At 38.3% G+C, this 26,319-nt stretch overlaps 1 protein-coding gene across 1 annotated transcript; it reads left to right on the forward strand.

The window, feature by feature from the left end:
* On the forward strand, positions 1-26,319 carry TNFSF4 (TNF superfamily member 4). Its single transcript, XM_038541770.1, has 3 exons — positions 1-322; positions 21,688-21,736; positions 23,272-26,319. The coding sequence occupies exons 1-3, from the start codon at positions 170-172 to the stop codon at positions 23,619-23,621; spliced, it is 552 nt and encodes a 183-aa protein (XP_038397698.1). The 5' UTR covers positions 1-169; the 3' UTR covers positions 23,622-26,319.

Genomic DNA, 26,319 nt, shown 5'->3' on the forward strand with positions numbered 1-26,319 from the left:
AGTGCGTTCTGCTCTTTCAATTGCCTCTTATCTCAGCTCCTGGGACCTCTGTGTATTTACGATTGATTGTTTTCCCTCCATCTCCTCCTTTGTGGAGAAGAGGTCAGTCTCCCTCAGGCTTGCTCCCCTTTGCCACAGTTTTCATCTCCCTTACATCTAAACTGTGAAGATGGAAGGGGTCCAACCCCTGGACCAGAATGTGGGAAACACGCCAGGGCGAAGATTCCAGAAGAACAAGGTATTGCTGGTGGCAGCCATAATTCAGGGGCTGGGTCTGCTCCTGTGTTTCACCTACATCTGCCTGCACTTCTATGCTTCTCAGGTAAGACGGATGCTCCAGTAGGCACTTTGTTTCCTCCAGCTCATGCTGATGGCAGCTCCAGCAGCTCCAGTCACTTGGAAATAATCTGATGCCAAAACTGTTCATTGCCCCTCACCTGTCCCTCAGTGATTGTAAAGTGTGGTCAAACACCCTCCTGTCTCTCCTTTCCTTCCTTCCTTTCAGTAGTGGTGGTGGTGAGGCACAGTAGAGGTAGGTAGGGCAAAGGCACTGCTTCTGGATTCTTCTTTTCTTTGCAATGCAAGAATCCTGGTATTCCTTTATGAACTCTCGCTTTGAAGCTTGGAGTCACTGATACACACTTGCTTTACTCATTCTGCTAGTGAGCATCTGATCAGGGAATTTATATAAAGAGGAAATAAGAAAGGGACCAATTCCACTTTGCCACTGTATTCATAAACCCCACAGGCGATTTGCTTTTTGAAGAATGCTGAAGGTACCAATAGTCCTTTATTTAGCTCACCTGTGTATTTTAAAGGCTGAGAGGTCTGTGTTCACATGTACTCACATGTGGCCAAATATTTACCACAACAACTTAATCAGAGATTGTTTTCCAGTCTTTCTCTACTAGTCACAACTTACAGACATCACTTTGTCTTTCCCTACTCTGTCCAACGCATTATGTAGTGGGTGACCATCTTTCTAAATATTTCCCCCACTTAATGAAGATATTCTTTCCCTTTTTCCTTCTCGTTGTTCTGGTTCCTTCTATATTATTTTTTCTTATTTAACTTGTTATATCTACAAACACTACTAGGTCATTAAGGATGTTCTTGACTGCAGGAGATTCCACCGAAAAGAAAATAAACGTATAGTTTTCCCATGTTCCCTCGGTGGGGCTAGTCTGATAATTCTTGTTTCCTTGGCAGGTGGTTTTAGGTTAGAAAAGTCTCTCCCTGGTAAAGGTGAGACAAGAGGAACTTTAATTTCTGATGGCCATGTCAGAGACTGGGTACCTCAAATTAGACCAGGATAAGATAAGCAGAGTCCTAACCAATGCCTGGGCTTGTCTTTGTCTACAGGAAGTAGGGGTTTTTGGTGCACAGAGGCTGGTGGGAGTGTGGTTGTGATCATTGTACCGCAGAAAGGGCTCATGTTCCTAAATTCCAGAAGTATAGCTGGTGTCATATTAAGTCTGCAGGCCGATGAGCACAATGGGCCAGTCCTCTCTTTGTCCTGTCACATGTTTCCTTCTCTATGCAGAGCCCCTTCGATGAAATTAGAGTAGGAGATTAGGGGGGAGGGGTGGGGGAGGAGTAACGTGTCCATGGCAGGATGCCTAAGACAGACCGGAATCAGGCTTTTCTGAGAAGAAAACAAAGAGAATGACCAAAAATAGAACAGCTGAGTGCATTCACCAGGTCCAGGAGCCCTGAGAGTGCTTTTTCAAACAACCACAGTGTTACGTATTTCCATACACTATGGGGGGATAGAAAGACAGGACAGATGGCCCCAGTCAGGGCTTAACAATTGTACTAGGGCTCTGAGCAGGAGCGAGGAAAAGGTGAAACAGATATATAGCCAACTGGTGGCGGGGCTGCCCAGGGACTGTCAATACCTAGGAGATATTGAGAAAGAGAGGAATCCTTTCTGGCAAGTCACCCAGTGACTCTGTGACAGAGCCTGGAGGGAAAGCTAAGTGCGGGTTTCCAGGATTCTAGAATTTAGTGAGCTGATCTCTGGGAGAGAATAGGTTTCTTTGATCCTGGCACAGAAATGGAAGCAAAGACATAGGAGGTATGTTAGAGCTGTTTGGTTAAGAAATGTGCTCTCATATACTTGGAGCACAGAATTTTTTTGGCACAGATATTTGAAATTCTTCACTTTACATCACCTTTATTGTTTTTCTTATTTCTTAGCTAGACTGTCTTAGCTAATACAATTTCTTGTACTGTTGTAGGACCCAGAGCAGCACAGTGGGTCCTTACATTTAATCTCATGTAGTTTATTAGGGGGAAGGAGAGCATAGGTGGCTCATGTGTGTTCTCCCTGGAATTTGATCAAATGGTGATGGTGGCTCTGTGTGTGTGTGTGTGTGTGTGTGTGTGTGTGAGAGAGAGAGAGAGACAGAAAGAGACAAGGGTGTAGTGTAGTTGTTGAAAAAGGGACATAGACTGGTGGCCTTCTAAACTCATTGATAAGATTGTTTGGAATTTTGATTGAAGGATGGAGGCAGTGGTGATGTAAATCAAACTTCTACTTTTAGAAAAATAATATTCCAGTGATACATGTCTGAGGGGTGAAATTGAGCTGAAATGCTGATCATTTGTCCAGTTAAACTGGATCTCTTTTATTGTTGGAAAACATATTTGGAGAATAATCATGACTTTTCCTTATTTCCTAGATTTAACTTTTAGCTTTATAAAATAACTGCCTACATGCATGCCTCTGTAAAAAATATAGATATAACTATTAACCCTCATTTGACAGTGGGCTTTCCCTTCAATCAAGTTTATTTAGTAAACTTCTGTTTCTTACAACTCTGTTAAGTTGTATTTACTTATGTAAAAAGCAGAAGCTTTAGTTTTTGAGATATTAGAAAAAAAGATAGATCTTACCCACTCCTGTAACTTCCCTCTTTGGCCTTGATTTACTCATTTTAACACAAGGCAGTTGGATCACATGATCAGAAAGATCTCGTCTAGCTCAATATCCTGTGAGTATGTAGTTTATATATATTTGTAGAATGGGTATGAGGATTTGAGAAATACAAAATATAAGTAAACAGATTTTTATGTCTAAGCATATGAATTTCCTACTTCTTAAGAAGGGACTGGAGGAAATAAAATTTACACATATATTTGTAATCTGTATTTATTTATTTATTATTTATTTATTTTTAAAGATTTTATTTATTTATTCATGAGAGACAGAGAGAGAGAGAGACACACACACACACACACACACACACACACAGAGGTAGAGACACAGGCAGAGGGAGAAGCAGGCTCTATGCAGGGAGCCCAATGTGGGACTCAATCTTGGGATTCCAGGATCACAACCTGGGCTGAAGGCAGGTGCTAAACCCCTGAGCCACCCAGGCATCCCTGTAGTTATTTATATGTCATATATTTGTATAACCTATTCTGTGTTAGCTAAATGCCTTATTTAGAAAGGGGAAAGAACTGGATACCCTAGAAGAATATCCATGATACAAGTTATAAAATTGAGTGTTTCTGTCACCAAAACCAATACACATTGTTTGGATATTTATTGGGACTTCCACTTAAAGTATGAGGCTCCCAGTTGTACCTGTGGTTTCAGCTGGGAACAATGGTAGAAAGGACCTGACCTATAACGTGTGAAGCTTTCGTAAATTGCATCCATGTGTTTCAGGGCTTTGGAGGCCAAGGCTCTCCCAAGATTTGCACCACCTTTACCGTAGCACTTTATATATGTGAATGAGGGGCTTTTAGTGATAATTCTTCAGCAAATCCCATGGTGAAAGATTTACATTCTTACCATTTTTACTGCTGGGAAGAACATAAGTGGAGGTACTTAGAAACTGAGTGATCTGTTCTGTACCAATGATGCCCAGAATTAGAATTCAGTTTCCTGATGAAGTTTCAGGCTATAACTTGGACTTTTATTTGTATCAATCAGGAGGAAAAAGAGGTGAAAGAGGCTTTTTTGCCTGAAAGCATCTTGTCGCAGATTAGCTCAATTTAAATGCATCCCCATATAATCTAACACACTTCTTAGAATTTCTTTTTTTTAATGACAGACCTGCAAATAAGCGATTTCTAATACATCTGAGTTTGCATTTCTGCAGTAAGCAATTCTGTGAGAATTAAAGAGAAACATCTAAAGTGTTGAACTGAACTTGTCATTATGTGTTTTCAGGTTTTCAGGGAAAGTAATAATAAAAATAATAAACAATAAAAAAAATCTGGGACGCCTGTGTGGCTCAGTGGTTGAGCGTCTGCCTTTGGCTCAGGGCTTGATCCTGGAGTCCTGCGATCGAGTCCCACATTGCGGTCCCTGCATAGAGCCTGCTTCTCCCTCTGCCTATGTCTCTGCCTCTCTCTGTGTCTCTCATAAATAAATAAATAAATAAGATCTTAAACAAACAAACACACAAACAAAAAACCTATATACAATCTTTGGATTTTTGAGCAGGTGTTAGACATAGTCTATTTACAGATAAACCCCCAAAACTCAGAGATGGTAGAAACTGGGGGAGTAGGTGATGAATGCCTCAGCCGATATTAGAAGGAGGAGTGGAAATTCTTTAAGTGGATGAGAGAGATGGTGATGTTGGACAGGGTCAGAAGGGTTCCTTAGTAGAACCGCAATTTGTTCAGAGTGGTTGAAGTTTGTTCACGGGAAAGTGGCAGAAGATGAAGCTTAAAATCTAGGCGGGGGCAGATCACAAAGGGTCTTGTGACTCATGGTAAGGGAGGACACTTTACTCCATTCTATGCAAAAGAAAATACAGGATAAATTACTAAAATTGTTGCCTCTCTAAATTTTGCTTCTCTCATGTGTGGTCTACGTATTGGCAAATACAGAAAGTGAATCAAATCTCTTACAGCACTAGGGGGCACCACAGTAAAACTAACCATTCTCAGATTTATTGTTTTGTTTTGTTTGTTGTTTGTTTTTGTTTTAAAGAGAGCCTACTGTTTTCCTGAGGAATTAAGATTAGAAAACTTTTCTCAGGAAGCCAAGTGCTGATCCATTTGTAAGAGGATGAACACTGTCGGGGGGCCTAATATTGTTCACTCTTTACAAGTAGTAATATCTTCTAAGTGAAAAATTTAGATACATGTTCTGACCCACGTACTCAAAATAAGACAGAGTAATTTGGATGGAAAACATGTGGGAAAATGCCATATACGTATACAGATACAGAAAAAAAACAAACAAACAACAACAACACATGCATACACACAGGAGATTTGGGAAATGAGCAGAAGGGCTCTTGGTATAGACCCAGGAGTATAACCTCCCAGTTCCTTTCCCTTGACCTCAGCTACTAGCATAGAGTAGAACCAGCCTTGCCCAGGGCTGACCACCCTGCCCTTCCAATTCTATTTCCTTTAATAGCAATTACGTTTGTGCCCTTTACTCTCAGAGAAACTGCAGTTTTCCACCCTTTTCAGGGATTCTTTATTCATGGGAAAATGAATGTTAATCTTTTGGCGATAGCTAGGTTAGAGGAGCCATGTACAATGTTATTTTTATGTTATACTTAGTGAGTTTAAGGCAACAACAGAAATACACAGTGGAAAGCTTATCCCTCTATCACAGGTGAAACTTGTAGTCCTGACATCTTATAGCTTATGTGTTTTGTTTCTAGCCACCATACTTTTGATATCCTTAACTTTTCAAGCAAAGGAATTAAAACATTTCCTTACATGAAATTATAAAACAACGTCTCAACCTTCTGGAGGAGCTGTTGGGGTGTAGGCAACAGTGTGTAGGAATCAGATGACTGGTTCCTGATCCAGCCTTCTAACTTTGTGACCTTGGGTAAATTCTGTGAAATTCCCAGGGTATCCATTTAATCATTTCCAAAACTGGAATTTGGTTTCTGTGAGGAGTGAATGTTGTGTCACAGAGCTTTGTAAATGCTGAGATTATTATTATTCATGAACATGCTTTCATAGGCATAGGACCACTAACTGTTAATTAAAATGTTTACTTTGTGGCATGTATACATGTGGACACCCACACTGTAACTCAACCTCAGAAAGCATATCATAGTTAACGTTAACCTTAACTTCATGAAGCTTGACATTGTTCCTGAAATTTTTAGGATTAAAAACAAATAAAAAACCCTTGTAATAATCCTAGCATTTTTGAACATAAATTTCTAAGTAAGAGCTCATGACTGCATTGGAGAGGAAAGGAGGAGTGAAGAGGAGAATTATGAAGGTATAAGGTGTTAGTGTCTGAAAGTGGTTCAGAGATCTAAAATGATGTATTTAGAACACGGCCTGTCCCATCCCCTTTTCTCCTATTCAAGTTTGATATATTTCATCCAATTCTCCAATGACTTGGTTGCCAAATCAGGTAGAAAATTATGGCTAGAAAAGGCATGTTGTCTCGTTCACAATACTGGAAACATTGGGGATCTGACTAGCATAATGAAAAATTATTTTTCCATTCATCAGGACTTTCATTCTTAAATGTGCCTTAGGTGGGTTATTAATTTGGTTAAATTTGTATAACTTTGATAACATGTAAATGCTACTTAAGAACATACTCTGACAGAAAAATGGACAAGTAGATTCAACTTTAATTCTACCAACACTATGTAATAAGCACTTATGGATGGAAAACCTTCATTCCCAAACTGTTGGGGAAGTGAGGGTCCAGGGCTGGGCTTCCCTGTAGCTATAGCTAAGGCATGGGCCTAGAGAACCACAGAAACCATCAAAGATCTGGATGTAAATGACAACATTACAAGTCAGCAGCAAAACCATCAAAAGGGCAGATAAAAAACCTGTTGGGTTATGAAATAAGTTGTAAAACACACATTTTACAGTTTAGGAATACAAAATATATTTTGAATTACTTGTGTGTTGGGTGCTTAATGTTTTTAGCTTCCAACACCCTGAGAGTTCTTAACCTCGCCCTGCATCTGGTATGAGGAAGACTAGGAACTCTAAGCTCTTTTGGGGGGGGACAATTGAGGGGTATTACTCCTGCTGTTACTTGCAATAACAGCCCCTCCTTTTTGCAGATCTTTTCCCTACTTTTGTCCTTTGTAATTCACTACAACTTTAGAGGAAATTAGATGGAGATTTGTTCAGTTTCGCAACTGAAATTTGAGGCATGAGAGACTTACCTAGGTTTATGTAGAAAAGTCAGGGTTAGAAATTAAGACTGGGTCTAAATTCTAGTCCTGTCTTTTTCTGTTACCCTTGGCCTTGACTCTATGACCCTAAGCTTTAAAAATTTTGTATGGCTGTTATAAAATTTATTTCCATTTTTGACATTAGTTGTTTATGAAGAAAAATTGAAGGAAAGATTTATGACCTGGTATTGAGGAGGAATATTCTTTTTCAGAAAAGAGTTAAATCTACTTATGCAAATATTGATGACATAATGAATGTTAATCAATGAATTAATAGTTGCATAATACCTTATAGATTATTTTTATAAGATGGATTATTATGTGTTGTATATTTATAGACAAGAAAGGACCTCAAATTGAGCACTATCTCATTATTTCTTTTCTCTGAGCCTATTTTCTCTCTTTTATTTTTATTTGTTGTAAATAATAAGGAGATTAGACTACATAATCTCCCTGGGCCTTTCTCATTCCATCACACTCTGATTCAAAGACTTACTTTAATGTGATACCATGATTTGCCCACTCTTTGGAAATGGCTATTCAACTATGTATTAGCTATTTAGGGCTGCCATAATAAATTACCTAAAACTACGTGTTTTAAAACAACAGAAATTTGTTCTCTCACAGTTCTGGAGGATAGATCCCTCTGAAGGCTCTAGAGAAAAATTATTCCTGTCCTTTTTCTGGCTTTTGGTGGCCTCCAGCCAGTTCCTTGGCTCATAGTTGCATTACTCCAAGCTCTGCCTCCATCTTTGCCTGATCATCTCCCTATGTATATCATTGTGTCCTCTCTTCTTGCTTTAAGGACACCAGTCATATCAGATTTAGCTCCCACCCTAATCTAGTTTGTCTCATGTTAACTCAACTAATTACATCTGTAAAGACCCAAATGAAGTCACTTTCTGAGGTTTGAGGTAGACATGAATGGGGCAGGGTGGCACTTATTTAACACACTACAAACTTACTTGTATTCACTTACTTGTTTAACAATATCTACGGAGGGGTGCCTGGGTGACTCAGTTGGTCAAGTGTCTGCATTTGACTCAGGTCATGATCCTGGAGTCCCTGCTCAATGGAAAGCCTGCTTTTCCCTACCTGTCTGTGCCCCTACCCCCCACTTGTGCTCTCTCTCTCTCTCTTTCTCTTTCTTACTCTCAAATAAATAAATAAATAAAATCATATAAAAAATAAAATAATATCTATGGAGTACCGGTTACCTGTCAGACACTGAGAAGCAGTGGGCAGCATATGCTCTCCCTTGCCCTCCCAGAGTTTCCAACCGAGTGGGGAAACAAGACAGTTAAAGAAGCAATAACACACTGTGTGAGAAGTAATGGATAACCAAGTAGGGTATAGTAAGAAATTTCAGTAAGAAGTTTCACAGAAAGCTTCAATACCTAGTTTCTTGACTGGGATTTTAAAGCAAGCATACTTTTACATTAGGTGCTTTGTTTCTCTTCCATTCATTATCAGAAATGCTTCAGTTAGCCTTTTTTTTTTTTTTAATTTGACTAGAGTTGACATACAATGTTACATTAGTTTCAGGTGTCCAACATAGTGATTCAATTTGCTATGCTTACTGCCTATCCCCATATATTACTATTACAGTATCATTGACCATATTACCTGTGATATGCTTTTATTCCCATGACTTATTCATTTTGTAACTAGAAGCCTGTGCTTCCCACAATCCTTCACTCATTTTTTTCTATCCTCCCACATCCATCAATTTGTTCTCTGTATTTGTAGATCTGACTCTGTCTTTTTTTATTCATTTGTTTTGTTTTTTTATATTCTACTTATGAGTAAAATTATATGGTATTTGTCTTTCTCTGACTTATTTCACTTAGCATAATACCCTCTAAGTTCATCCATGTTGTTGCAAATGGCAAGATCTCATCCTTTTTTATGGCTGCATAATATTCCACTATCTACATCTATCCCTATGTCCATGCTTATGCCTCTCTCTCTCTCTGTCTCTCATCTATCTTTTACACCTTAGGAAGGCTTTACTTTAAAATTTCAGTGTCATTGTCACCACCATCATCATCCTACTGATGCTTTTTACCCATCATCAATCTCAGTACCCATCAGAATACAGGTCAAGGATTACTTAGGCCCAGAGTACAGGTTGAGGATTATTTAGGTTTATGCAAATGAGACTAAGAGCTTCACTGCACAGACAACACTAGAGATATTTTTGAGGGAGCCATTTGGGGAGGAGGCTTGCTGCTTTTATTACAGTAGAGGATTTATTGTGTTGAAAAGATCTCTGTTCAAAAGTTCTTCATATCAATCTCTTGAGATTTCTCTTTTGAATGTTGTGATTTGCCTAATCTCTGACATGGAAGAGTTTATAGGCATTGCTTACACCACAGTGTGAATAAGAACTTCTTATTCCATACTGCATATTCCACCAACTTAACTGAAGTTAGACATCAAGATGAAGAAATTAGAAACTGAGGAAGGGAAAGGACTTGTTCTGGCTTAAGACCAGACCTAGGTGTTCCTATTCCTACACCAGTACCTTGTTTGCCCTACTGAGTTGCCCTCCCAAATCAATAGTCCTTCCTTTTTGTATAGCAAGTGAGATGGGGAATGAGTGACTTCAAATAGAAAGATATCGATTGTAATAATTTTGCTATTCTCTTTGTACTCAAGGATGAACAAGGCAATTTCAAAAAGCCTTGAGTAATGTATTGTGTTGGCTAGAGCCAGTGTCAGATATGTGATTATGGAGCCACTAGCTAAGATCTGGGCACAATCTAAGGGGCTAAGTTTCGCCTTAGCTCAGCAAACATTTATTTACTATGCCATTATGTTTGAGGCATTGTAAAATGTGTGATAATGCAGTGGGTATATTGTAAACTGACCCTTCCAGTTGCTTAGACACTAAGCTGCTATGAGGATATTATGATGGAGACTTAACTAAATCACTGAAATGAGAAAAGGAATTCTTGAAAATGATTTGGCAGATTCCTCTGTCAGGGTACTTTGAGGACAGTTAATGTGGAAAGGGAAACCCAGATGTAAGAAAACCCTTCCCTGGAGGATATAAATAATTGGTTGCATTAGGTCAATCATATAATTTTGAAGGGTGTGCTCATGTCATATGGATGCTTTTGTTCCTTCATTTAGTTTCCTTTTAGGAATCTGTTAGTTACTAAGCATTCAGGACAATGAAACCACAGTTCTTATTCTCTGAGATAGAGAGGAGAGGGCCAGTATCTTTTCTGAGGAATATCCATTACTAAGTAAATTTGGTAGGAAGAGTGGAAGTGGTTAGAGAGAGCAGGCTGCATTAGGATACCACATGGGCTGTGTAGTAGATAGGAGAATAAACATTAAGAGAGAGATTACAGCAAAAAGGTGGTGGCAGCCATGGTGAAGGGTGGGAATGGAGAAAGAGAAAGTTTGGATGACAATTAAAATGGCTTTGATTTGTGTTCATTAAATCACAAATGACTATTCAAAGAGGTTTTCAAAGCCACACATATACATCTGTAAGAAATGTACCTTTTGGGATGAGGTTTTCTGAATAGAAGAGACCCCCCCCCTCCCCCGGGGCCAAATAACCAGGTTTTGCCCATTCTTCCCATTTTTTTTTTTTCTCTGAGTGGGCTTGTGAACTTCCCTGGTCACAGGTAGGCCCTTTGCAAAGAGGCTGTTTCCACTGAGTACACATTAAGTGTCCCAGAATGAGAGTCTACTTTCCCAGCCTACTGTTCTGAGTTAAGGATGAAAAATTCCATCTTTCTTTTCAGAGGCCCCTTGAAACATATCCTGACAGCTTGTGAGGTTGTGCTTTCATGATCTCTCATCTCTCCCCTATTGACACGAAGCCCAAGGTGGGGGGAAGGAGTGGTTCACATCCCAGTGAAGGTAGCATGGTGAACTGGGGAGTCTCCAACACAGATCTGTTTCCCCACCATCCAACACTGATTCACAACCCAGCTTACTCCCATGTAGGATCTTGACACTGTGGGCTGAAATCAAGTGAGGAAGGGCAAGGCCCACACAGTGAATGAAGAGCCCACTTTTTGCTTTCATATTTGATGAATGTCATTCCTTCCTGCCACAGATGCCCTTCTCTAGGACAGATGCCAAATGAGCATAAAGTTGGCAGGCTCATGGCACATCCCAATGAGTCAGAATTAGAAACTCACACTCTCCAAAGATGACCTCTTGAAATAAGCCTCACCTTTTTGAGGACATGGTACAGACTGCTAGGTAAACACTAGACATCAGATATTTCCCATCCATGTTCTTGGACAGATTAGTGCCCGAGATCCTAAGAGAGGCCAGGAAAGGACCTAATTCTGACTCTTCATTGTAGCACCTTCTTGCTGCCTACTTTGTACTTGTTCATGGGCCTGCTGCTCCTTGCCAGGACAATTGTACCCAACCAGAGCCCAGCTAAAAGTTTTGCCAAACTGTACTACACAGACAACCTTGTAGAGTTGGCTGAAGAGCTTTTTCTTCCTGGAGAGCTTTAGGATATTTTGAGATATAGCTGAACATTTTGACAACTATCTAAAACCTAATATGTTAATCCTGATCAGTATTGACGGAAATAATTCAAATTAATCTTGGACCATCAGACAAATGTTTTCATAGGTCTTTTTCCCCCCTCTTAAGATAATATAGGATAAGAGAAGGGGTATTATCAGGAACTTGGAGTTCAGCCAAACTCAAGTTAATACCTGTTTATTCGTGAGCAAGTTCTTAACAGCACTGATTCTCATTTTCCTATCTGCAAAACATGGGTAATCATTATTCACACTTACTAGGATTATTTTGAGCAGCAAATTAGGTAATGAATCTGAGAAAGAATAACTTAGTGCATGGCATGTTGTAAGTTCTTAATGAATTTTTATTCTTTTTCGTGAATACCAAGAATGGTCTCATTTCTAGACCTTTCTTCCACAGAATGTCTTTTACTTATCTGACTCCTTTCTCTCTTTCAAGGCCTCTGTCCAAGTCTTTCTTCCTTGATCTGCCAAAGCCTGCAGTCATTTTTTCTGTTCTCTGGAACCTTATGGCATACACTGTCTACTGACATTTACAACAAAGTTTTTATGTAGAGGGAGGGTTTTATTTCCTCAACTGGCATATAAGTTTGTCAAAATAGAATCATCTGTCCTATTTCTTTGTCTTCCCAGAGTTGAATCTAATGCTTGCCGTACAACAGATACACAGTAATTGTTGATGCTGTTTTCAACCACCAAATAATATGACCATCATATTATTCAATCAATTATCGAATAATTCAGTAGGAAAAACATTTCTTGTTCGCATCAAAGAAATGATTTCTTTTATACTCATGCTTTTGAAACCACTTCCTTCAATCAGGACTATACTTTTTCTGATGTGCTTGACCTACAGGATTTTGCATTTTACCTTTGAGAATTATGTGGTTCTTCAGACTACCCAGATTGAAGAAACTTTATTCTATAGCTTGTTCTTATATGGAAACTCTTTGGGACCTTTTATATTTTCCCTTTTCTTTGAGTACTTGGAGAGGATCTGAGGATTTTGGTTTTCTTGATACTAAAAAAAACCATGTTTATTTGCATGTGGGTAAAATAAATATTTCCTGGTTGTTTTCTGATAATCTTTCTCATGAAGCCCAGATCCTTTTGTACTGCTTCCTTGGGCTACAGAGAGCCAGAGAGTGAATATTTCAGGGACTTTGGTAGTCTTATTCATTATTTTGTTAGTTCCCTCATTCTGTAGTCATATATGAAGATTGAGTAATGTTGCACAGAATAAATTAAGAACATGATATGGATCTTGTCTTCCCATGTGCATCCAAAAATAATAGTTGACATTTGTCAAATACACTGTTCCAGGCCAAATGCTGAAAATTCACAAAACATTATCTCATTAAATCTTCACAACAACCCTCTTAAGATATAAATTTTACTATTTCCATTTTACAGATGAAAAAACTGAAAATCATCAAAGTAGTATATCATTTACCAGGGTCACACACCTAAATAGTCTTGTAGAGCAGGTGAGACTTATATCCAATGGTGGTAGAATGGAAGTCAATAGAGTGTTTTTGTTTTTATTTTTTTACATTAGGATCCATTCTTGGTGTTGTACATTTTATGAGTTTTAACAACTGAATAGTGGCATGTACCCATCATTACAGTATCATGAAGAATAGTCTCACTACTCTAAAACTTTTGTACTCTACCTATTCAACTCTCCCTCCTCCCTAACTCCTGGTAATCGCTGATCTTCAGCTGTCTCTGTGGTTTTGTCTTTTTCAGAGTTATATATTTAGAATCATATAGTATGTAGCCTCTTCATATTGTATCACTTAGTAATATGCAATTAAGATTCTTCCATCTTTTTTCATGGCTTGATAGCTTCATTTCTTTTTGGCACTGAGTGATAGTTTAATGGCTAGATGTATCACAGTTTGTTTATCCATTCACTTACTGAAGAGCATCTTAGCTGCTTCCAAGTTTTGGCAATAATGAACAAAACTGCTATAAACATCCATGTGAATAAAGTGACTTTAAATACTTGCTATGGGAGTGCAGAAGCCAAAAATCAGAGATTTGATTTAGGTCTTGAAGGTGGTGATTTTATGATGAGTAGACACAGATAGAGGGACACTCTCGGCAAAGAGAACAAAAGAAGCAAGTATTTTTCAAATGCTTGCCTGGCTAACTGCTGGGTGTGTTCACATGCTATCTTACTTAACCTTCACAGTCGTCTGGAATATCCCAATAGTAATATTATGCCTTATTTTCATAGAGATGAAAACTAATGCTCAGCAACAGTATGTAATATTTCTAGATTGTTTTTTCTGGGACATAAAGGTGCTGGGTACAGCTCTTGGAGGCTCTCCTCCAGAGGAGGGGAGTGAGTCCACACACTGCCACGTACTTTAAGATTTCTTTTTTTGAATCCCGGGTGCTGGCCAGAGATAAAACACAGGAGAACTGAGGAATAGGGCATGCTAATGGTCAGGCACAGATGGTTGAAAGTAAAGATCTGATGAAAACCAAGGACAGACAGAGAAAAGGAGATTGCTCACTTTTCTGTTAGGGCCTCCTGAACAGTGGCCATTAGTTCCCCTCCCTGGGGATGAGAGAGTGGAGTGATGCCATTTTCCACCCCCCACCACCCTCCAGCATGGTTGGACTTTAACATGAAATATCACCTCTACTGGCGGGGGCTGGAGTCATATCAAACTCCATTCCCCTGTGCCTCATAACGGCATCTTTATTAAAGCAGGTCTGACTGTGAGCCAGCACAGCAAGTTTCTCCCTCAGAAGACCCTCCCCCACCCCCACGTGTACCAAGTCTTCCGGTTATAGAGTGCTCCAAAGCATCAGCTTCAGTTCTGGTGGAAATAGGAATAGGTTCTTTACCTTTATTTTCTTTTTATTAAAAGAGGACCCTTTGCATGGAAAAGAGAGACCAAAAACTGGAAAGGAACAGAGACAATCTATATGAATAATGACTTTACAGGTAATACAGTGGCACTAAATTCATATCAATAATTACTCTGAATGTAAAATTGAGTCTGTTCAGACCATCTGCTCTAATCAAAAGACATAGGGTATCAGAAGGATAAAAAAAGACCCATCAATACTCTGCTTACAAGAGACTCATTTTATACCCAAAGATGCCTCAAGATTGAAAGTGGGGGTGGTGGTAGAGAACCATCTACCACGTCAAAAGAAAGCTAGAGTAGCAATACTTAGACAAACTAGATTTTAAAACAAAGACTGTAATGAGAGATGAAGAAGGGTATTGTATTACAATAGAAGGATTTATCTAAAAAGGAGATCTAACAACTGTAAATATTTATGACCCCACTTGGGAGCAGCTAAATATGTAAATCAATTAATAACAAGCTTAAAGTAACTCATTGAAAATAATACAATAATAGGGGACTTTAACACCCTATTCACTGTAATAGACAGATTATCTAAGCAGAATATCAACAAAGAAACAATGGCTTTGAATGACACAGTGGATCAGATGGACTTAACAGATATATTTAGAGCATTTCATCCTAAAGCAGCAGAAACACATTCTTTTCAAGTGCATATGGAACATTGTCCAGAATAGATCACATACCAGGTCACAAATCAAGCTTCAACCATTACAAAAAAATTGAGATCATTCCATGCATATTTTCAGACCACAACACTGAAACTTGAGGTCAACTGCAAGGAAAAATTGGAAAGACCACCAATACATGGAGGTTAAAGAACATCCTACAAAGAATGAATGGGTTAACCAGGAAATTAAAGAAGAAATAAAAAAATAAAAGGAAGCAAATGAAATTGAAAATATGACAGGCCAAACCTTTGGGATGCAGCAAAGGCAGTCCTAAAAGGGAAGTATATACCAATACAGACCTTCCACAAGAAGGAAGAAAAGTCTCAAATATACAACCTACCCTTACACGAAAAGGAGCTGGAAAAAGAACAGCAAATAAAGCCTAAAACCAGCAGAAGAAGGGAAATAATTAAGATTAGAGTAGAAATAAATGATATGGAAAACTTAAAAACTGTAGAACAGATCAACAAAAGTAGGAGTTTGTTCTTTGAAAGAATTAACAAAATTGATAACCCCCAGCCAGACTTCTCAAAAAGAAAAGAGAAAGGACCCAAGTAAATAAAATCATTAATGAAAGAGGAGAGATCATAACAACACCAAAGAAAAAAAGACAATTATAAGAGAATATTATGAGCAATTATATGCCAACAAATTGGGCAATCTGGAAGAAATATAAAAATTCCTAGAAACATATAAACTAACAAAACTGAGACAGGAAGATAGAATATGTGAACAGACCATTAACCAATAAATTGAATAAGTAATTGGAAATCTTCCTAGACAAACAAGAGTCCAGAGCTAGATGGCTTCCCAGGGGACTTCTACCTATTTAAAGAAGAATTCTTACCTATTATTCTAAAGCTGTTCCAAAAACAAAAGTGGAAGGAAATCTTCCAAACTCATTTATGAGGACAGTTTTACCTTGATTCCAGAATCAGAAAAGACCCTACTAAAAATGGAGAATTACAGATCAATATTTCTGATGAACATGGATGCAAAAGTTCTCAAGATACTAGCTAGTTAAATCCAACAGTACGTTAAAAGGATTATTTACTGTTATCAAGTGGGATTTATTCCTGGACTGTAGAGATGGTTCAATATCCACAAATCAATCAACATGATACACCACATTAATAAAAGAAAGGATACAAACCATATAATCCTCTCAATAAATGCAGAAAAAGCATTAGACAGAATACAGAATGCTTTCTTGATAAAAACCCTCAAGAAAGAAGGAATAGAAGGAACATACCTCAACATCATAAATATATACAAAAGACCCACAGTTAATATCACCCTCAATGAGGAAAAACCAAGAGCTTTTCTCCTAAGGTCAGGAAGATGATAAGGATGTTTGCTCTCACCACTGTTGTTCAATGTAGTACTAGAAATCCTAGCTTCAGCAGTCAGACAACAAAAAGAACTAAAAGATATCCAAATCAGCAAGAAGAAAGTCAAACTTTCACTCTTCACAGATGACATGATACTCTATGTAGAAAACCTAAAAGACTCCATCAAAAAAATTGCTACAACTGATACAGGAATTCAGCAAAATTGCAGAATATAAAATCAATGCACAGAAATCTGTTGCATTTCTATACACCAATAATGAAGCAATAGAAAGAGAAATCAAGGAACCCATCCCATTTTCAATTGCATCAAAAATTGTAAGATACCTAGGGATGATAGGAATGAACCTAACCAAGGAGATAAAACATCTGTACACTGAAAACAATAGGACACTTATGAAATAAATTGAGGAAAACACAAAGAAATGGAAAAACATTCCATGCTCTTGGGTTGGAAGAACAAATATTGTTAAAATGTCTATATTGCCCAAAACAATCTACACATTCAATGCAATCTTTATCAAAATAACACCAGCATTTTTCACAGAGCTATAATAAACAATTCTAAAATTTGTATGGAACAAGAAAAGATCCCAAATATCCAAAGTAATGTTGAAAAAGAAAACCAAAGCAGGAGGCATCACAATTTTAGACTTCAAGTTGTATTAGAAAACTGTAATCATCAAGACAGTATGGCACTGACACAAAAACAGATACATAGATCAATGGAAAAGAATATAGAACCCAGAAATGGACCCACAACTAAAAGGTCAACTAATCTTAGACAAAGTGTGAAAAATATCCAATGGAAAAAAGGATCTTCAACAAATGGTGTTGGGTAAACTGGACAGTGACATAAACAAGAATGAAACAGGACCACTCTGTTACACCATACATAAAAATAAATTCAAAATGGATGGAAGACCTAAATGTAAGACAGGAAAGCATCAAAATCTAGAGGAGAAAACAGGCAGCAACCTCTTTGACCTCAACCACAGCAACTTCTTACTAGACATGTCTCCAAAGGCAAGGGAAACAAAGGCAAAAATGAACTATTGGTACTTCATTAGGATAAAATCTTCTGTACAGTGAAGGAAACAATCTACAAAACTAAAAGGCAACCTATGGAATGGGAGAAGATATTTGCAAATGGCATATTGGATAAAAAGCTAGTATCCAGAATCTATAAAGAACTCATCAAAATCAACACCCCAAAAATAAATAATCCAGTCAAGAAATGGGTAGAAGACATGAACAGACATTTCTCCAAAGACATACAAATGGCCAACAGATACACTAAAAAATGCTCAACATTACTTATCATCATGCAAATAAAATCAAAACCATAATGATTTATCACCCCACACCTGTCAGAATGGCTAAAAATGAACAACTCAGAAAACAACAGATGTTGGGGAGGATACAGAGAAAGAGGAATTCTTTTCCACAGATGGTGGGAATGCAAACTGATACAGCCACTCTGGAAAACAATATGGAGGTTCCTCAAAAAGTTAAAAATAGAACTACTCTATGACCCAGCAATTGCACTACTAGGTATTTACCTAAAGGATAAAAAAATGCTGATTCAAAGGGGCACATGCACCCCAATGTTTATAGCAGCACTATCAACAGTATAGCCAAATTATGGGAAGAATCCAAATGTCCATCAACCAATGAATAAAGATGTGATATATATATATATATATGTATATATATATATGTGTGTGTGTGTGTGTGTATATATATATACACACACATATATATATGGAATATTACTCAGCCATCAAAATGAATGAATCTTGCCATTTGCAACAATGTGGATGGAACCAGAGGGTATTATACTAAGTGAAATAAGTCAGTGAGAGAAATACAAATATCATCTGATTTTAGTCATATGTGGAATTTAAGAAACCAAACAGATGGACATGGGGGAAGGGAAGGAAAAATAAAATAAGATAAATACAGAGAGGGAGGCAAACCATAAGAGACTCTTAATTATAGGGAACAAACTGAGGGTTACTGGAGGGAAGCTAGGTAGGAGGATGGATTAAGTGGGTGATGGGCATTAAGGAGGGTGCTTACTGGGATAAGCAACTGGGTATTATATGTAAGTGATGAATCACTAAATTCTACTGAAATCAATACTACACTATATGTTAACTAATTTGAATTTTTAAAAAAGATCATACATAGTACTGTTTTGTATATTAAAAAAAGAAATAATATACAATGTTTTCAAGCTGCACAAGTCATAGTTTGAACTGAATCTGACTCCCAAGTCTATGATCTCTGTCTTGTCTTCCAAGCTTTAGTCAAGGGCAAAAAGATTAGAGAAAACAGTTAGCTAGCATAAGACACAGACAGGATATATGTGGCAATAAAACTTGACCACGAGGTTGGAGCCAAGCTATGGAAGGTCTTGAATTGGACACTGTGGTAGTGTGTGTGGGGTGGGGTAGTGAGCATGAAGTAATCAAATATGGAGGATGAAGGGAAAAGTTATGCAAGGGCAGGAAGCAAGAAAAAGGAAGGAATATCTTATTTTATTTCACAACATTGTGTGGATTTGATGGTATTGATGCTAGTAAGAGACTTCTGAGAATATGTAAAAGTCTAATACTGAGCACTCTTTAGGAGTAGGAACAGGAAGCCTAAGTCTGGAGTTCTGTTAGATCGGCCCTAGAGAGAAAGTCATATGTTGCTTTCTTTGCTGCCTCTCAGCACTGCAGTCTCAGAGAATGTCCTCTTGGTTACTACCACCCCTACTTCACCAGAGTACCTGAAAACATTCAGAAATTTCTTTGATTTGTACAGAACTTTTAGAGATTCTGCAGTCAGTCAAATTAAATCATGAGAGCTTTTAGATTTGAGAGTGAGATGGAACTTTGGATAAAGAGGCTTTGTGTTTTTCTCTTTTATTAAAATGGACTTAAAATTCCAACTTTTAAAACCCAAATCTTGGACAGTTAATGCTGGAAGGGATGCCTGTGATCTTCTAGTAATTATTTTTTAGATTTTATTTATTTCTTCATGAGAGATACACAGAGAGAGGCAGAAACATAGGCAGAGGGAGAAGCAGTCTCCCCCACAGGGAACCTAATACAGGACTCAATCCCAGGACCCTGAGATCACAACCTGAGCCAAAGGCAGATGCTCAACCACTGAGGCACCCAGGCATCTTGATTTTCTGGTAATTTTTAAAGATGATTAAACTGATTTCTAGGGAAGTTATGAAACTTGCCCAAGATGATGTTGAACCTGCCTGATGTTGAACATGACATTAAAACGAAGGTGGCCATGTGCTGAGCCCTATGCTGTTTATGCTACTGCACAGGCTTTTTGTGATTTTAATAACATGGCCACTCATGCTGGCACCAACCGAATGGAGAGCAGTGGGGGCATTTATTCACCTAGGGGATTATAGTGATAGTGTAACATGCCCTCTGAGGCCCTCTTCCTTAAGCACAAAGGACACTAATTCAGCCCTCACAAACAGTTCATATAGGGGAGAGAACCAAAGACTCTCAAGTCATCCAAGTCAACACCTCTACCATGTACTCACCACTGAGGTAATATTGCCTCTGAGGTCTACCCACTGTCAGGCCAAAAGACTCTTCCTTCCTCTGCTGCCTGTTCTTTTCAGATTGGTAAGGCTAGTGATTTGACTTAGAAGAGAAGTAGGGGATTCCTCATCTGTGTGGGCAGTCCCCAGTGGAATCCACTTGACTGCAGCTGAGTGTGCCAGGAGAGTAGGAAGCAGGGATTCCACACCCCAGGGTATGAAAATAAATCCTTCTCCAAATCTTTGATCAGGATGTCTCACTAAAAATAACCTGTGAGAAAAATTTTGTTCTTGGCAGGAGCAATCGGTGGTGCTTTTTGTTTTGGTTTTTGATTCTAAATTCCTTTTTTAATGGGTAACATGAGCATATGGTAAGAAATTTTTAAAATATGAAAAAGTAGGGCAGCCCTGGTGGCGCAGTGGTTTAGTGTTGCCTGCAGCCCGGGGTGTGATCCTGGACCCCTGGGATCGAGTCCCACGTGGGGCTCCCTGCATAGAGCCTGCTTCTCCCTCTGCCTGTGTCTCTGCCTCTCTCTCTCAATGTCTCTCTCTCTCTCTCTCTCTGTGTCTCTCATGAATAAATAAATAAAATCTTAAAAAAATAAAATAAAATAAAATATGAAAAAGTAAACCATGAAAAGAAAGTATCCCCAATTCTGGGCTCAGGCTTCGGATTCCATTTTCCAGAGGCAACGTTTTGACCTGTTTTCTGAGTATTCCTTCAGATATATTCAATGCCCATGCATGTTTTTTAAATGGTAATATACTTTATACGTGATTTTTCTCTTTGTTGTTTTTTTTCCCACTTTATATATTTTGGAGTTTGCTCCATATTGAACTGCTTTGTTCTTTTACCCATCAAATTTCTACCAATATTTTATCAGGCTTCCTTTCTTCATTGTTTTACTTCTCTCTTGCTGTTGAGTACTTCCTTGATCCAAGGTAGGTTTTTGAAGTCATTAAACAAAAGAGAAAGAAACAGTGTTAGAAATATATACACTCAAATCTACAGAACTCTGAAGGATTAGACCAGTTTCTCTTGAGCATATGACCTGATAATGGTACAATCTTACTCCTGCATTGCAGTGAAAGAACAAGCAGCCAGGAAGCTTCCAGGATTCACCTCTAGTTCATTCTGAGAGTTTGTGACCATGATGGATTGATTGGTTATAGCCTTCTTCATGAGGGGATCTCTGTGACTGAATGGATTTCTTAAGATCACTATTAAATGCTCCGTCATCCAAAATGGAAAGTGGGGCTCAGAGAACCAAAGCAATATGCCGGGAAGAGTTTGGCAGAAGTGAGGACAGATCTTAGATGCTGGCATGACAGAGTAGAATACTCTTAGCTTATCTTAGGAGATGTTCCAGAAAATCAAGGAGGCGGTTAAGAAGTTTGGATCTAATCTTCATAGAAAACATGAGGTCTTTTGTCAAGCTATTCCTCCTATACTCCTGCATTTCTGCTTCATAAAATATGACTTGTCAATTTCATTTGCTCAGTTTTTTTTCCTAAAAATATATCCTTTTTCCTCCTTCAGGTGCCGCCTCAGTATCCTCCAATTCAAAGTATCAGAGTACAATTTACCAGTAAGTATTGCTCAATTGATTCATGTTTTTAAAAGAATCTTTGTTCTTGTTTCTTAATTTCTTCCAGAAAACAGAATCACTCCCTACCATTTGGGAAGCAAATCCTGCAATTCCATGCTGTTTTCATTAAGTACAAAGAAGGTGTATAAAGAAGAAAAGGGAGTAGTTAGTTACCAAATATGTGCTTGTCACTGTATTAATCACTTTCTTAACCCTTTCTTAACACTCCCAGGAACCCTGAGTAAGAATTATTCTCACTTTTTTTTTTTTTTTTGCTAAGAAAACTAAGGCTTTACTTTTTTCTACAAGGCTGTCTGACTGTATGACACATCATTTCCCACTAAATCAGTTATAGAACAAGATTTTGTCTTAACGAGAGTTGAGAGGGTCCCAAATATGAAGGCACGGTGATCCTCTAACTACCAGGATAGTGTTATTCAGATACATTATTAATATTAGGATGATCACCAATAGTTTCTATATGGATATTCATTTGTTTATCAAATTCTTCTGAGCCTGAAAGGAAGTTTATCGTACCTTCCATAAATGGCCCTCATTTTCAATTCCCCTGGGTCTGGTGCAAAGTAAGAATTAACTTAATTATACCCAGTAGTGAGGACCTGTTCTTTCCTATCACTAAGGGATACGGGCCAGAGTGGGGAATCTGAGATGTGGTTCCTTGGCCATTCAGAATGATACTGTGGCTGAGGCAGAAATAAAAGAAATTTAGTCTTTTTGCCTTACACCTGCAATTGCCCTACACAAAGCTACCAAAGACATCAATCTGTGTCCTCCTCCATTCCTCAATTTTTTCCTCCTGTAGTAGCAACTCTTCCCAAGGCATTTTTTCAAGAAAAACTAGCAGTAAGAAGGTAAAATGGAGAAGCAGGTCTGTGTTCTTGAGCTCTCCCACCTGCATCTTACTGAGCAGAACCAAGCACATAGACATTCTGTGTATAACAGCATTATTAAATTTATGTGACTTTGCTAAAGGCAAAGGCTAGTAGTAAATGCTGTTGAGAAGTCCAGTGTCCAGGGCATATGAAAAATTTGCATTTCACGGTCAGGTGGTGAGAGGCTAGGGAAGCATTAATAAGCAATTGCTTTGTGTGAAGGTGGTATGGTGTGACCCTGGCAAGGGGCACTCCTGCTATCCTTTGCCCTAATCTATCCATTAAAAAAGAAAGGAAGCACTGAAGTTACCAATCCCTCCTGATTTTGAAAAATCAGGGAAAGCTCAAAGTTCCATTTCCTGCCCCTGGTCTGTTGTGACAACTGCAAATTGCTAAAACTTCTGTTTTTGAATCCCAACCCCATCTGAAACTCTCTTGGCCACTAGTATTGGCTTTGCCTCTTCTTCCATTCCACAGGTAAAGCAGACTCCAACCCTCATGTAGAAATGCAACTTTCTCTTTCATTCTTTTCTAAATCTCTCCCTATCCCTTTCTCTTCACATATTTTTAGATATATTGGAAGGTTGCCGAATGCCGTCCTAAGGAATCACTTTTTTTTCTTCTTGCCCTCGTCTCCTTTAGGGTGTGAGAATGAGAAAGGTTGCATCATCACATCCCCAAGCAAGGATGAAACTATGAAGGTGCAAGACAACTCAATCATCATTAACTGTGATGGGTTTTATCTCATCTCCCTGAAGGGTTACTTCTCTGAGGAGCTCAGCCTCAGCCTTTATTACCGAAAGGGTCGGGGACCCCTCTTCTCTCTGAGCAAGGTCACATCTGTTGACTCCATTGGAGTGGCCTATCTGGCTTTCAAGGACAAAGTCTACTTTAATGTGACCACTCACAGTACCTCCTACAAAGACATCCAGGTGAATGGTGGGGAATTGATTCTCATTCATCAAAATCCTGGTGGCTTCTGTGCCTACTGAGGACCTGAGGGCTGCACCTAAGCCAAGCACCAGCATGAACACTGAACTGGGCTTGGACAGGACTCTGATTCTTCCTTGGGAGTGGAGAAGTTGTCCTAACTAGCCCCCACATATGGCCACACGGGATGTGACCAGAAGCAGATCCCCCAACTCAGGGATATTTAAAACTTATTTTACACCAATTAATTTTATTTATCCTCATGTCTTCTAAGTCACCTATCCCTCATCCCTCATGGTTGCCTCAAGCCTACTAGACACCTCTACAAAAATGAGAAAATAGGTGCTTCTTCCTTAAAGCACATTATTTCTATTAGTCAGGAAATTGTCAGAATAACCTTTCTTTTGAAAAAGACACTTGACTACCATTTGCTGGAAATTTGACATCTGGCTTTGTCAAAATGAAGAGGACCAAGGAAGGGGCTATGAATCTGCCAAAGGTGGTGTGGACTAACCCTTGGCAGCCAAAGCTGTCTCTCCAAGATGAAATTAGTTGCTGTTTGCATAGTGCCTAAATACCTCTCTCATTTGGTGGAGGAAAATCTTGAAAATAGCTGTCAGGACTTGAAGACAGCAAGCTAAGGAGTACTCTGTGCTCTGGGCTTTTTTTCTTTACTACTTTGCTTGCTTTCCCAGCCTCTAATGTTCTTAACAGAAATTTCCCTTCAAAGAATCATTCTGGGGATGTGATGCTGTGAAAAATCTAATCAGTCATTTTAGAAAAACTGAGAGAGATTTTTCCAAGTTGGGAAAGTGAGATAATTTATCATGAGGGTTATCTTTATCGCATAGGAGAGCAGTAAAACTAGACATCTCAGGGTAAAAGTCAGTAAGAATTTAAATAGTCTGGGAAGGAAAACACGTTTTTGCCACCGTTAGGCAAAGCAACACATGCACATGTGTGCATTTTCTCACTTAATGCTGAGATACACACACAGCCCTATTTCTTGTACATGTATACCACATTGCTAGTTTAAAAAATGAAGCAATTCTGTTCTTGAATGCAACTTTATGTTGAGACACTGAGAAGTTATTATGTTATATGAAAAATGACATCTGTCTAGAAACACTGTAATATTGCATATGATTTAATACTGATAAAGACTAGAATGACCAATAATCAGCAATACCAATGAGAAAAAAATATCCCTTTATTTTTAGTTTAAATATCCCTCTTGATGCATCAGGCTTATGGCACTGTAGACAAATTTCCAGATGATTTGTAAATTCTCAAATTTTTGATAAATTTTTTAACGGCAAATGGATTTCCTCCCATTCTAAATAGAGTGCATAACATAACATAGACTATTTATGGATAATTCTGTGTTATCACAGTGATGTATTGTGCTGCAGTATAGTGATACCTTCAGGATCTCCAGAAAGGGGGTAAATAGTTTGCCCCTGCACTAAATGGTCTCAATTACGTTTGGATTTTTTTTTCTATGTATTTAACACAGTTTCCACTTCCTCTTAAGTGTTTATTTATCTCCAACTATATTCCTGCCCCTTTATTTTCATCTCTTATGGAAAGAAGCTAAACAAAGATTCATCATGAAAAGAAGCTAAATAGGAGAAATTGTGCAAAAGAGTGACAAGCTCTGAGTGGCTGGCAAGGCACTCACATAATAATAATCATGATCATGATCATAATCATAGATAAACATTAATGGAGGGTCTGCTTTGGGCCAGGCTTTGGGCTAAATGCTTTACATGAATTGTTCTGAGCAAGATATTTTGTGATATTTGTCTTGACCATTCAGAGGATTTAAATTGTGTGTGTGTGTGTGTGTGTGTGTGTGTGTGTGTGTATTTCTTTGTTATTGACTATGGTCTGCAAAGTTGAAGCTATTCAATGGGTGATATCTAATAAGTAAATGTTTGTGACTATAGATAATATTTAAGAAAATATGTATTTACTTTTTAAACTTTGGAATTTCTAATTATACTTCTCCCGAACATGTACATTCCAGGCCTATGTATGCATAGCTGTTCTGTGGGTTGTCTGTTTTTGTTGTTATGATCCTTCTTCACAGATGCCTACTCCTTTTGGGTACACATGGTTTGCTCTTCCCATGCTTGCCTCTTTTGGCCATGCAGGGATTTTGTTGTTGTTGTTGTTATGCACCAGCTTCACTTCCCACCCCCCACTTCCATCCATCAAAATATACATGTCCCTTTTAAGTCATTCCTCCAGAAAGATAATTAAACATTCTCCAGACACAACAAAGTTTTGTAGAAAAAGAACTGAATGAGAAGTCAGAAAATTGAAAATCTAATTTGATTCAGTCAGTAACTTGCTAAGTGACCTTAGGCAAGTAATTTCCCATTTTTGAATCCTGCTTTCCTCTCTTGTTAAGAGATTTTAGAATCTTATGCTCATAGTGCTGTGAATGTACATAATAAATGTCTGTGTTGCTGGTTGCCAGTTGCTCTGAGTCAAGATGTATAGCTTTCTCTCATACTGCGTGGAATTTTTTTCTTAGATAAACATCTTGCCTTAGCCTTCTGGATGGTTCCTTCAAAAGCAGTTCCAATTGTTACTTAGTAACTTTCTATTTAGAGGATAACATAAGGGAGTCTGATCTTTATCCAAATCATAATTTGTTCTTAAGCTTACTGGGCAGGTCCCCTATTTTAAGCCATGATTTTGTAGTTAGTGCTTATTCTGGCTCTCAGGAAGTATTAATATTGATATTAATAA

Source organism: Canis lupus, chromosome 7, assembly GCF_011100685.1.
Source record: "Canis lupus familiaris isolate Mischka breed German Shepherd chromosome 7, alternate assembly UU_Cfam_GSD_1.0, whole genome shotgun sequence".
NCBI classification, from domain to species: domain Eukaryota; kingdom Metazoa; phylum Chordata; class Mammalia; order Carnivora; family Canidae; genus Canis; species Canis lupus.

Coding starts and splice junctions, on each gene's coding strand:
- TNFSF4 (XM_038541770.1), top strand. CDS start 170: ATGGAAGGGGTCCAACCCCTGGACCAGAATGTGGGAAACACGCCAGGG. Junction 323..21,687: donor TGCACTTCTATGCTTCTCAG/GTAAGACGGATG, acceptor TTCCTCCTTCAG/GTGCCGCCTCAGTATCCTCC. Junction 21,737..23,271: donor TATCAGAGTACAATTTACCA/GTAAGTATTGCT, acceptor CGTCTCCTTTAG/GGTGTGAGAATGAGAAAGGT.